Source organism: Condylura cristata, unplaced genomic scaffold (assembly GCF_000260355.1).
Source record: "Condylura cristata isolate star-nosed mole 26May11 unplaced genomic scaffold, ConCri1.0 scaffold00006, whole genome shotgun sequence".
NCBI classification, from domain to species: domain Eukaryota; kingdom Metazoa; phylum Chordata; class Mammalia; order Eulipotyphla; family Talpidae; genus Condylura; species Condylura cristata.
The window spans coordinates 23,358,774-23,372,555 of record NW_004567107.1 but is presented as its reverse complement, the minus strand read 5'-3'; the positions used below and the strand labels follow the sequence as shown (position 1 = coordinate 23,372,555).

The window sequence follows — 13,782 nt, the reverse complement described above, 5'->3', positions numbered from 1 at the left end:
TGGGAATGAGAGGAGAGCAGCCTGCAGATTAACATATTTTGCTGGGCTGAAATTGAGAGTTCTTGTGAGAAGAGGAGAGAAGAGGGTGGACGCCAGAGGTTATCCCCTGAGGAGACCTGAAGGAGACTCAGATATCACCAAATTCCACATCTCAGCAAGGTGATGCTTGGTGGCTAGAACACACGTGTTCTGCAAGTGTGCCTGTTTTTTCCACTAGTTACTTAGTCCAGCACCTCTTTCTTCTTTCACACTCTTCCCACCACTCTGCTTCAGTCTCAAGAGGGCTGTTATGAATAGATGCCATTTTAGGAAGAGCTGTAATAATGATAGGCCCTCATATGCAGAGCACTTGATAGTTTCCAAGGTACTTTCATGGACATTTTCTCTTCTGAGCCTCACCACAGTGAGATAATAGGGTAGGTGTTACTAACCTCAATTTATAGGATGATAAACTGGGAGTTACAGAGATTGTGACTTGCATAAGCCATACAGCTAATAAGAAGCGTGTTTGCTGGCATCAAATCCTGTCTTAATGTTTCATGTCTCACATTAGTGTCATGATATTGTCAGTTTCTTACTTGGTATTACTGTTATTTGTTTAAAATAATGGCTTTGAATAGAATTTCTTTATGCCTTCCATTAAGCAGGGCTATGCCTTACTGTGCAAACTGGCATATCGAGCACTGAGTTGCTGGAGCTATTGGATATTCAGGCCACTTAAATCACTGTCCTTGATCTGGTTCTGTGCACATCAGTCTTTGGATCACTTGGTTGCTTGCTGTCCCCTTTCTTGCTACCATCTAGGATCCTACTTCATAGAAATCTCAATTCTTGGGCCTTAGATCTGGTTTTGGGGGGCTCCAGGGTACATCGTTGCCCCACAAAAGTGCTCCCGAGATTTGCAGCAGCAATATGTCCCTCAAATCTTGCTTCCCTCGGTGATACAGCTCCAGTTCCTTAAGGCATTATTTGGAGACCCCCTGCAGCCTGTGTCAGACTCCCTGACACACAGAAACTGAAGCAGATACTGTAAGAAATCTGATCTTTCTTACATTGCAAACCCCTGGGGAGCTACAAAAATTGCTCTAGAAAAAAATTATATAAACCAGACTAATTGGCAGCCCATCAAAAGTTGTCTTGCCAACTTCTCACAAGATAATAGAAAAAAAGGGAGAGGAAAAGATAAGACTTTTATACTTTAAGATTCTGCCATGTTAATAAATAAAAGTCATAAAATATTACTTGCTATGTCATGGACAGGATATTTTTTCTTTGAGTTTTTATATAAACTCATGTAACATGGTACTTTTTCTGGTGTCTGTTTCCTAAGCTTTATAAAAATAGGTCAGGTTTATAACACAACTGCCATGAAGATTAAAGATCTTCAACTCTCTGTAATAATTAATTGAAGAAAAAACACCTAAATATCAGGACAGCTATGGAACCTAAGAGTTTAAGGCTAACAGGTACATTGGAAACTGGTTTAAATGCTGTTAATAGTGACTTTGATGTGATCTTACCAGTTTCTTCATAAAATCCATTTCATTTTTAAAATGATAGAAGATTAAATGAAATTTTTAAAAATGACCATCACTGAAATGAATTTCAGGGAGCGGTTTAGCAGCTGAGTTCCAGCTTGGCTCTCTTTATCATTCACTCTATGGTCTTAGGTAAGTCAATTAACCCTGCCTCAGTTTCCTAATCTACCTACTAAAAGTATTACTCTCAGTAAAAGGAAATCCCTTTGACTATGTGTGGTGGTCCTAAGCCTTTTCCCTAAGAGACACACAACTGTGGGATCATGTTTTTCTCTCAGGAGCTGTGTCGTGTACCCGCACGCGCACACATACATTCTATTCTTGCCTTTTGTCTTAAGGCAGCACTATAGATAAAATAGGGTGCAGGTTATGCATCATTCCCAGCTCTTAGTCCCTTCCCCTTCCCCCAAAGATCACTAGTTCCATATTAAGAACCGCAGTTCTGGAGAACTGCACAATTTTGACCAGTGGTTTTTTTATTTTTTTTAAATGCAAAATGCCTTTCAGTCTGAAAAATATTAATTTACTTTTATCCATAAGCAGTACATCTAGTTCTATATTCAAATGATTCTATTCTTTCTCTCAAATCTACTTAGTTCTACCAAAATGAAAAAACCCACTCTATCCCTGCATACCTCTCCTTCCAAAGAAGTTGTCAGAAGGAAGAGATGGAGGTGGGGGTGAAAAAAATAAATAAACTGCTGGCCCCCCTATTTGTTCTGTGGTAGCCTTTGTTGGAGGCCCAGAAAAGTCTGCAATGACAAGGTTTGCCTGGGGCTGGTTGTACAGAGGCTTATTTTAATTGGAAAGGAAAGAGGTTTGCATTCCTAAAATAAAGTGAAATGACTACTCAAATAACAGTCTAATTTATCACTTCAAAGTTTCCTTACTGGCACTGAAATCCATGTAGATGCCAAGTCAGACAACCACAACACTTGTCTGCCCAAACGACCAATATGCTAAAGCCATTCTCTTCATCACTGCTAGTAAGAAGAGCCACTTCCTTCTCCTACCACGGCAAGGCTGTTAGACCAACTAGCAGCATTTCACCTACCCAGAGGCTTCCACCTTCTTTATAAAAGCAGCGGTCTCTCAGATGGATCTCACTCAAGTGGCACCTGCTAGCAGCCACAAGTGCCCCTTGACACTGACTGCAGTGGGCGCGCCCAGCATCAGCACCTGCAGAGCATGTAACGACAGCAGAGTCAAAAGCAGTAGAATGGGCAACAGCCAGCACTGGCCACTCTCTGTGGGAAGGGTCCCAGTGGGAGCCCATTAGATAAGCAGGCTGGGGCCTAGGTCTGAGGTTCCCACCATAGAAAGAAAGAACCTACAGGAAGGGAAATTAACAAATTGACATGGCTTTATATCAGTATAACCCAAGTAGCGGTCTTCTGGCTCTTCCCTGTCCCTTGAGATGGAAATAAGCTTTGCTTCAAATTCCAGTCTGTGGAAATCTGAATTCTGTGATTTCCTGGTGGGGGGGTTAGGGTCTCTGTCTCACCCTTGCTCCCAAGAGGTTAGCTCTACAACTGTCAGGCTGCTTACAAAAAAACCATGTATGATCCTGGAAGACCTTATGAGAAATTGGTATTATTAAGGAGAATTATTTTTCATAGCCCATCGTGGCACGTAGAAGACATTCCAATTCTCCTAAGACTTCACTCAAGGTGTGACTGCACCTGTGTGCCCAAGTGCTTATGAGAGAAGAAGATGCTCAGCCCCACCCAGCCCAGGTACATCAGAACCTGAGTTTCAGTAAGATCACAGGACTCAGTTTATTAAATTGGGAGGAGCACAGATCTAAAGTCCTTTTCTGTCACCTTACCTCAAAAAGCATTCTCTTTGCTCTGACCCTTAGGCTATGAGCTTCTGGTCTCTCATCTTCTCTTTCTTGCCCCTTCTCTCTTTTGTTCTATCATTTCCTCCCTCCTTAGAACAAGCTACAAACAAAGGCTGGTCTCATGAGAGCAACCCTCTTCTGTGGAACCTCAGAGCCATTCATCAGGAGGCCCTGAAGTTCTCACCTCTACCCAAACGTATTAAAGGTTTTGTTTAAACAAATCTCCCACAAGGAACTCTGCTACCAAAAATCTCTCCATTTTCAATGTATATCATAGATTTTATAACAAAACCTAGTTTCCAGGCAGACCCCTGATCAATTCAGGATTGTAAATTAGCATATTTAGATCTGGGGAAACTGAATCTTTGACAGAATAGTGACTCACTCAAGGTCATTTTGTGGTTATTGGCAGAAGCAGGACCTGGGAAGAGCTTACAGCTCACAACATGACACCCTTCATCACAGGGTGCAGCAAATACTTACATACACCCATACGCTCACACACCATGTGGTTGGGGCAGTTTAGACACAGCAGGGAACCTCACGTGCACATCTGTGGGTTGTGGGGAGAAATTGGGTCACCCAGAGAAAATTCATAGACATCAGAAGACCTGTAAACCCACAGAGACAGGAACTGATATTTTTTTTCTCATCAGCATTATAAAAAAAAAAATAGTGTATTGGGCATCTGGTGGGTATAGTAAACACTGTGCAGAGGCCCAGAGAAGAAAAACTACTTGCCTTTGCCCAAACTCTTCCATTGGACCGAAATCCTTGTGGCTGGCAAATGACACATCTTTGAAAATCAACAGCTGGGATCTCCTTCTGGATTCCTCCAGACAAAGTTAATCCCTGCTTCCTCCATGCAAACACACTTCTAACGATTTTCTAGTACATGTAACGTCTTTGTTTCCCTTTATCTCCCTCTGGATAGTAGCATGTTCCCCAAGAGAGGACTGAATTCTTGTTATTATCATTTGTGAGTTATCAATGTCCAGTACAGAGGGAGCTCCCCCCAAATGCTCATTTTCCCCCCTCAGAAATCCTACACATTGATGACATCTGTCAAACAAACCCTGTCTTTAATTCAGCCCCCTCATCCTCTTGCACCTTCCCCCTCTCTGGACCTAGGCTACCTAGGCTACCTCGGCCCCATCTGCCTCACTGCCATTTATTTTCAGACCTGACTCTCTGGCCTGTCTTTCTCTTCTGGCCAGAGGTTCTACCAGCGCTTAGTGTGACTTTTTAAAAAACGTTCCTACCTCATCTGTAAGCTGAGTGGATTTGACCCATTGGAGCTCTTAATGGCAGAGTTGCAGGGATGTGACAGTCCCTGGCAGATATTTTATAATTTTTCATATTCTCATTAATGTTTGCCATGGTCTTTATTTTTAATATATAGAGGAGATTAAAGGCTATCGCATGACTATCATTCCCAGTTGCACTGTGGTGTGCTTTCTGGAATAGGGGAGAAAAGCGTGTAGTTACAGGTAGCTCCAGGATCACACACAAATGTAAGCCACACGCACCTTGGGATTGTGGACTGTCTCACTAAAATGTTCCATAGTTACAAAGGGTGATTTGTAAGATTCCTTTCAACTCTGTGATCTTTCAAACTGTAAGGCCTGTGGAAAGGACTGGAAATTGTGAATCTATAAATTCCTATTGTCGTGTAGGGAGCAACTCTTAACATTTAAATCTCAGGAACACTTGTGCAGAGTTCCTTAGTGCAGACACACTAAATTTTCCCCCATTTTCCTTGACTTTCCAGAAAACGGGAGGAAGAAAATAAGCGCAGAGAAGCAGAGCAGCAGAAGGGGAGGCTGAGCCCAGATTCCTGCAGGCCCCAAGTCCCTCCCTGTATGCCCAGCACCCAAGATGAGCCCCACAGGCAGAGCTGCGCCGCCAGCAACACTGCCCAGGACCCCGAGAGGAGAGCCCGCAGAGAGTCTCCAAGCAGAGAATCTCCAGCTAGTGTCCCCCCAAAGGAACAGCACCTTTCTCCAGATGTGCAGGAAACGGAACCCAGAAAGTCCAGTGGTAGGTGTATCACCTTTATTATCCGATGCCAGCTCATGGACTAGGAGCTCTTTTGATTAGTGTATTTAGACGATTGACAGGTCAATATCAGTGCATAATTTTGCCATTACATTACTGATTTTTCATTTATTTTATCTGATTTTCATTCCCATTTCTGTTTTCTTCCCTTCTTGTGACATTTTTTTAAGACTTATTATTTCTGCATATTGGGGTACAGGCCAAAGGTTCAGGAGGTGAGAGCATTCACCAGAGACAGAGTGGGGAAAAGAACAGGTGGATTGACTGAAGTACACTGCTAGGGGAGCAGCGGGTGGGTCAGAAGAGGTCTGCTACACAGTGTGGTTCACCTCCCGGGCCAGGGATCAAACTTGCAGCAGTGGCTACAGGTTGCTTCATAGTACTGAAACTTAACCCCTTGTGCCACCAGGGAGACCCTACCCTCTGTCAATTTTTTTTTTTAAGATTTATTTACTTGTGCATACAGAACTGAGGTACAGGCCAGAGTTGCAAGGGTGGTGAGAGGATTCACCAGAGAAAGTAGGGAGCAAAACAGGCAGATGTGTGCAACATATGATGTTGTACAAGAAGTACACTGCTGAGGGAGCAGCGGGCAAGACAGGAGAGGTCTGCCGCGCCATGTGGATCACCTCCCAGGATGCGAATCAAACTCATGCAAATGGCTTTACCTTCTTAATGCTGTGCTTTAACCCCCTGTACCACCAGGGAGGGCCTCCTCTGTCAATTTTTATATCACAGGTTTGTCGATTTTCTTAATTTTTCTAAAATAAGGATAGTAAACTTTTCCATCACATGTATTTGACCACCTAACAAAGCAGATGTTAACAGCACCAGTCACCCACTGTGTAGTTAGAGCCTGCACATGCGCTCTACGCTGGCTCCACATTTGCCATTCAGCTCATGGCAGGGTTGCCTGCGTTTGTGAGTGTGGAGCCCAGAGATAGAAAAAAAACCACAGTAGGGGGCCAGCACAGGAAAGACCCATGTTGTCCAAGGGTCACTTGTACACTAATGTCTGTTTTTAGTCCACCTGTGAATCTGCTAATTTTTTTCTTTTGAGATTTTCAGTTTTATGCTGAGAAAGGATTTTCCCGCTTCAAGTTCCAATAGACATATATGTATATTATAATTTTTGCTATCTCATTTTTAGCTTTTTGATTCATCCCATATTTAATTCATCATATGTAGTGAAGTTGGAATCTAACAATTTCTTCAAGACTACAAAACTGTTCTATTCAGACCCATGGCATAGCCAGAGCTGCCACACTGGCATTGGGCTTGTGAATAGCGGCTTGTGGGGTGGAGGACACAGCATCCCCAGGGGCTCTGAGGGGCTCAGATTCTCAACACACACACGTTCCGAATCTGTCTTTAAGGTGTATTTATATAAATGTATATTTTTAACTTTTATTTCTCATTAATCTATGTTAATACCCAAATTATTTTCTTTATTATTAGTGATTTATTTTCTTTGTTATTACTTACTGTCTAGTAATCACTAGCAGTTTCTTTGTTGTTGTTTTCCCTTTTAGTAGAATTTACTTTTCAGAATAATTTTAGATTCACAGCAAAATTGAGCAGGAATTATCGAGTTTCTTTATTGTTCTCTTACCTCACACACACACACATGCTCCCCACTCCTACACTAACGCAGTCCATTTTGGGAGCCTTCCTTGTAGTGCAGGGGTTAAAGTCTCAGTGCTGTCAAGCCATTGCCAGCCCCCTGTTGCCTGAGTTCAGTCCCTGGCCAGGGTGAGATCCCCTGTTTCATCAGCAGTGTATCTCAGCAGATCCGCCTATTCTGCTGCCAGTGATTTCTCTCACCCCCCCCCCCACACCTCTGGCCTACACCTCAGTATTTGTATGAATAAGTAAATTAGGCCCTCCCTGGAGGTGCAACGGGTTAAGACACAGCACTGCAAGCTAGCAGCAGCCTCTTCAGTGCACGTTTGATAGCAGACCTCTCCTGACCTGCCCACTGCTCCCCTCAGCAGTGTACTTTGTCAGTCTGCCTGTTCTGCTCCCCACCCTGTCTCTGGTGAATTCTCTCACCACCCCTGCACCTCTGGCCTGTATCCCAGTTCTGTGTGCATAAATAAATCTTTTTTAAAAAATTAATTAATCTTTAAAAAATTGAAATAAAACAAAGCAGTCCATTTGTTACAATCAGTGAACCTACATTCAAACATCATTGCTAATTCAGTTCACTTGCTATTTAATGCTCTGATTTTCAGTTTTCACTTTGCTTTTTTTTTTTTTTAAAGATTTATTTATTTGTGCATACAGCACTGGGGTACAGGCCAGAGGCTCAGGGGTGGTGAGAGGCTTCACCAGAGACAGAGTGGGGAACAGAACAGGCAGATCGACGAAGTACACTGCTGAGGGGAGCAGCGGGCGGGTCAGGAGAGGTCTGCCACGCATGTGGTCACCTCCGGGGCAGGCGGGGATCGAACTCATGCTGAAGTGGCTTTAGCTTCTCTGTGCTGTGCTTTAACCCGCTGCGCCACCAGGAAGGGCCTTCACTTTGCTTTTAACCCTCAGGGGTTTCCTTTATTTTCTTGACGGCACTATGATGCCCTTAAAAAGGTATTTATTTTATTTGTGTCAGTTTTTTGGTACTTGTAGTGGAAAGACTTATTTTCTATAAACTCCATTGCTAGAAATAGAAGCTAAATAGATTTTTGCTTATTGTAATCACCACTATCCTGGTGATGCTAGAGAACAGGTCTGAAAATTTTATGTGACTAAATGAACAGAGTTGCTCTTTATGTAAGTTATGGACAATGAAAATTCTTCCCTTCTTTCCTTATCTCCCCAGAATCATCCAGAGAACATCTTAAAGGCCGATCTTCCTGTGTCCACTTTAGACCCAGTGAAGGCAAAGATGGAAACAGGCGATCAGGAGTTTCCTCTATTGAGAAGTCAAGAGGTGAGACAATTGGCGAGCAGCGATGTGACAAGAGAAAAGGCTTCCCGAAACCGCCTTCCTGCGTCAGGGCTGCTGGTGCTGAGGAGAAGGGAGAGGACCCCCGTGGGGCAGCGAGCCTTCCCCCACAGGAGAGTCCCTGGAAGCTCAGCGGGCAGCACAGTGAAGCACGCAAGGCCAAATGTGCCTCCCAGAAAAGGCGCTTTTCTGACCTGAAAGGAGGGAGGTTCTCGCCAGCAGGTTCTAGCCGGCCCGGCAGTGCCAAGATGGAGGTGGCGCATGCAGGGCAGAACCCTCTCCACCATCGGACCCCAAAGAACAAAGTGACCCAGGACAAGCTCACAGGAGGGAGCTACTCAGATTCACCACACAGCACAGAGGTGTTGAGGTCAGGGATCAGAAAATTGAAACTATCTGCGCGGTCGGAAGACACTCAGACATCTAAGGAGACTGATCCAGCACCTGGTCCCCTTTCTGCACAGACTGTGAATATTAACCTTCTCCCTGTAGAGCTGCGGCTGCAGATAATCCAGAGAGAGAGGAGCAGGAAAGAGCTGTTTCGCAAAAAGAACAAAGCAGCAGCCATCATCCAGAGGGCCTGGAGAAGGTAGGGAGGCGTGATATTACCTTTGGTTCTGTGGTTATCTGATACCCTAAATTGACAACTCCTGTGTGCTGTAACATTTTCTGGTGAATTCTATGTGCTGTTGTGATAAGACCATTTTTATTGAGCCAGCCTGTGAATTCTCACATGTGTAGATCTTTGTAATTTACACTGGATAAGCTATGTAAGTGTTTTTGCCAAGAAAGATAGGATAGCATGGTGTAAAGAAAAATGCCCTCAGTTTGTAACCAGGAAGTCTGCGTTCCAGATGAAGCTCTAACAGCTAATTGACCTTGAGCAACTAACTCCCTGGCCCTCAGTTTCCTCATCTGTGAAATGGGATTTAGCAACTGCTCAGCTATTTTGTTTACATGACAGGTTGCTAGTATGATGTGATGTGAGCTTCATCACTAGTTTCTGAAGCATTAGTATGTATAAGATACTTTCTTTTTTTTTATGTCTTTACTACCCGGGAATTAGTTGCACCTTAAATTCCTGGATACAGTGGGTTGAGTGACTGAATTTATTACAGAAGCCTGTGTAAGCATCCACCAAATTGAGTTTAGAGTAGGCGATAGGAGTCCTGGTGGAGGATTCCTTAAACAGGGAGACAGATACCTCCAGGCAGTAACTGCAGGAGGGCTGGAGGAGTCCTCTCTGCTGCTGCTTTCCATAGATCCCATAATCTCGTCACACCGCAGGTCCACTAAGGGCCCAAATCCGGAGTAGGCCTTGCAGCAATGGCACCCATGGCTGCACCCACCAACAGGTGGAGTCTTAGGGCCTCTATCTCCAGGGAGAGGTAGGTTAATAGAGGAACAAAGCAAGCGAACCACTGCAAGCACAGGTGCACCACATACCAATGCCCCGGCAGGAGATTAAAAGGTGAGAAGAACGCAGCAGAGCCAGAGAGAAGAGCGAGCTTCTGGTGAGGGAGAGGCCTCATGGCTTCCATGCTGGCTGCCTACCCAAAGCCATGTGCTTCCTGCTTATGTGGGCTTTGCAGTAGTGTGGCCTCATGTCTCTTCAGGCTCTTGGCCATTTACAAAGTCTCTAATGCCTGATTGCATTTGCTTGTGCAGCCAAACCAGAGAATCGTCGTGATTGGGATTAGTGTCTCCATTTTTCAGGCTAGCAAATGGTCTCTGAAGTGACTTGTCCTACTGGGGCAGGTCCAGCAGTTGAAGCTCTGGCTCAGACCCAAGAGCCTTTCCCTTATGTTCTTGGCAGAGATGGTTTCTGCTTTAGTCAAGACAATGGAGATAGAGGCAAGCCTCATGCTCTTCACCTCAGAACAGGCTGAAGAGGAGGGCTGCCTGTGTGGTGGACACACACCAAGGTAACTTCCTGGGAAAGTATTGTTACTGTTGTTGGTACTTGTAATTGGCATTTTCTCTACACTTGTACCAGACTGTTTTACTGGTATTAACACATTTATCCTCACAGAATCCATGGGTTAGTGTCTGTTCTTGTCCCCATTCCACAGATAAGGAAACTGAAGCATGGGAAAAGGTTTATTAACCTGCCAAGGTTACAGAGCGAGGAAGTGCTGGAGCTGAGATAGTCTTCTTTGAATCCCTGGTGGGGATGGTCCTCAGTGCCCCCTTGGGGAGTTCTACCTGGACAGGTACCTGCCTACCATCTCTGAGGAACTTCTAAGTATTTCAGCAGAATCCTGTGATCTAAACAAGTCAGGTTTACCACGTCAGGCCCCACAGCTGCTCCCTGGCTGAAATGCCTTTCTGTAGGACGGTTCCTTGGCTCCTTTGAAGAGTCAAAAGCTGACAGGTCCTGTCAGTAAGTGCCCATAGCAGCAAATGAAGCCTTCAGTCATTCCCCCCAAGAACAGTGGGCTCATAGTGTGCGTGCCCAGCTGGGGAGGCAATTATGCAGGGCCCTTCTGGCTGCACCATTGTGCTACCCAGACCGGGATACCAACTCCCAAAGGTCTTCTGAGATGCTGCACCTTCAGAGAAGTTACATGTGTGGTGACAATAAAAAAGGCTTATTGATTCTGTAATGGTTTTGTAAGTTTTTCATTCTAAATTCAGGAGCTCAACACACTGTCCTGGGACAGTGTGTGGTATCTGACTCCAAACCTAAAGCACCCAGGAAGGGGGTTAAAACAGGGGCCAGGGAGCAGGGCATGTCACCTAAACCTTCCATAAATACAGACTATCATAGAGGAGCCAGGCCAAGGATGAGACAGGCAGGAACATGCACAGGCATAGTGTGAGCAGGTTGAATCTTGGATCAGGAGAACCTGAAGCATACTCTTTTCTTTTTTAAGATTTATTTATTTTATGCATATAAAGCTGGGGTACAGGCCAGAGGTGCAGGGGCAGTGAGAGGAGTCACAAGACAGAGTGGGGAGCAGAATAGGCAGACTGACAAAGGACACTGCTGAGGGGAGCAGAAGGCAAGACAGGAGAGGTCTGCTGTACCATTTGGGTCAGCTCTAGGGTGGGGATCGAACTCTTGTAAAGCTGTTGAAGCTAGCTTCACAGTGTTGCACTTTAACCCATTGCAGCACCGGGAAGAGCCCTGAAGCATAGTCTTAAAGTACAAGTTTTATTACCAAGACTTGATTATTTCAAAAGTTTTTTGAAGATTGAAACCAGACAGTGTGCAAGCCAAGCTGGGCTGGAAAGACACAGTGACCAGCTTTTTACCTGAAAGTGTGTAAGCCACTTTCCTATCATTTCTTCTCCAGAGTGTTCTGAGGTAAATAAGAACAGCCCTGAGGCTGTTTTGTTTTTTTTTGTTTTTTTTTTTTCAGTTTTTAAGGAACTTTACTGTATCTCTCTTTGTGATTGATTTACAAGAAAATTTCTCCATCTAGCCCTCACTTCATTTTACCCTCTGGGATATCTCAATGAGAATGAAGGTCATTGGGACTTTATTTTAGCCAGTAGTCACTGTGGCTAAATATAGCAATGCTAACCTAAAGGTTTATAAATTTATGTATGAAAGGATCAGTCAGGCATTGGGACAGTCTGCAATCCCAGAGTACAAGTTCCCCTTGATATTGGCAGACTAGAGGCTGTTACTGTCTCCAAGACCATCGTCTTAGAAACAGCCCCAATCTCTACACCAGAGCCCATAACATGGGAATCATGACCACTGAGAGTCGGAGCTCCCCAATGACTTCTCTGCCTGCAGAGCAGTTTCTTGGCTTCTCAAACAGAAGAGATTGAGCTAATAAGGAGCAGTATCAGCCCATAACTCCAGCTTTTCTCTACAGCCAGCTTTTTGGAAAAGTAGTACATATTCTAGAAGGTGGATGCCATGCTTTGCCACTCTCCAGGAAAAGAAATCCTGCCATTTCACTGAAATGGCCTTTAGAGCAACAGGAAGGAGTTGCACCACACCCTGCAAAGAGCTTTTAGCTGATTAGGAACATTATCTCACATTTGGTATATACTAAAATCAGGCATGGGGCCAGCTGCTCTGCAGCTTCCTATGAGCTTACCAGAAGTAGTTATTCAGCTATAATATAATAAGCAGATAATGAACACAGCTTTCCTTGGGAAGCTCCAAAACAACTGTGTTCAGTAAGAAATTTGAGAGTGCAGGCCCTCCCCGGTGTCACAGCAGGTTAAAGCCAGCACTGCAAGCTAGCAGCAGCCATTTTTCAGTCTGAGTTCGAGACCAGGCCTAGGAGCTGACCCACATGGCACGACAGACCTCTCCTGACCTGCCCGCTGCTCCCCTCAGCAGTGTTCTGCTGCCCACTCTGTCTCTGCTGAATCCTTTCACTGCTCCTGCACTTCTGGCCTGTACCCCAGTTCTGTATGCATAAATAAATAAATATTTTTTTTAAAAATTGGGAGTGCATGTGAGATAGACAATATCAAATAAACATGAGCTGTAAATACAGCGGGTCCAGAAGTGCAGTTGCTTGAGCAAATGGTGGTGCTATTTTAAGTTTTTTCAGGAATTTCCATACTGTGTTCGTAGTGTTTCCGAACATAAACACAAGTATGTTTGCAGGGGTTCCCTTGTCTCCATAGCCTCATCAGCTTTTGACTCCTCAGTTTGTTCTGGGGAGAGGTAACAGTATGCTTGAGTATTCTTGTTCTTTTTCCTTCTTTAAATTTTATTTTAAAGTCTTGCAGATGACAAAAATCAGGGCATGCTCAATATAGAAAGTTGTTTAAACCAAAACTAAGGATCAGAGCTAAATATGTGGGTTGTTTACAGCATTTTCTAGGGATGTGTTTATGTACTTTAAATCTTTATATACTATGTATGCACATGTGTGGGTAAGTGAATTAATCAGGTTTTTTTGTGCACTAGCCTCTGGCTATCACCTGCGGCCTTGATTCTGTTAATGTAGGAGGTGCCTGGGAGTGTGGGTGTGGGACACGTGCCTGACAGTGGACACCTGGAGTGGGGGTGGGCATGCATGCTTAAGTGTGCACACTTGCACATAGCAGCTAGGGCTACCGGGCTGTGTCGTTCAGACAGGGGACCACTATGAGGGACAAGTGGCTGTGGGAGAGGTGCCACAAGCGAATGCCAGAGAGAAACCAGAAAAGATTCAACAGGGGACTAGGGGGATGGTTGCTGCCTACCTCCTGGTCCCCCCTCTCCTCGCCCCCACTTGGTTGGTTGCCCCCACTACAACATGTTTTGACCAAATTCACTGTTAACCTTTCCTGGTTAACCTCCCTTTTCCAACAATTACTTGGAACCCTTTTCCATGTGTGCTTTTTTTTTCTTTAAGATTTATTTTATTTGTACATACAGAACTGGGGTACAGGCCAGAGGCTCAGGGGCAGTGAGAGGCTTCACCAGAGACAGAGTGGGG

General features: G+C 44.6%; 1 protein-coding gene across 3 annotated transcripts in view; it reads left to right on the top strand.

Moving 5' to 3' along the window:
* INVS (inversin) overlaps nucleotides 1–13,782 on the top strand; it is a 152,893-nt gene that overhangs the window by 81,278 nt on the left and 57,833 nt on the right. For 2 of the 3 annotated variants that reach the window (XM_012721401.1, XM_012721402.1), the window contains exons 13-14: nucleotides 5,153–5,421; nucleotides 8,258–8,972. In XM_012721401.1, the coding sequence (XP_012576855.1) occupies nucleotides 5,153–5,421; nucleotides 8,258–8,972 (984 nt within the window). The remainder of the gene's footprint in view (nucleotides 1–5,152; nucleotides 5,422–8,257; nucleotides 8,973–13,782) is intronic. The other variant, XM_012721403.1, reaches the window with a different exon arrangement.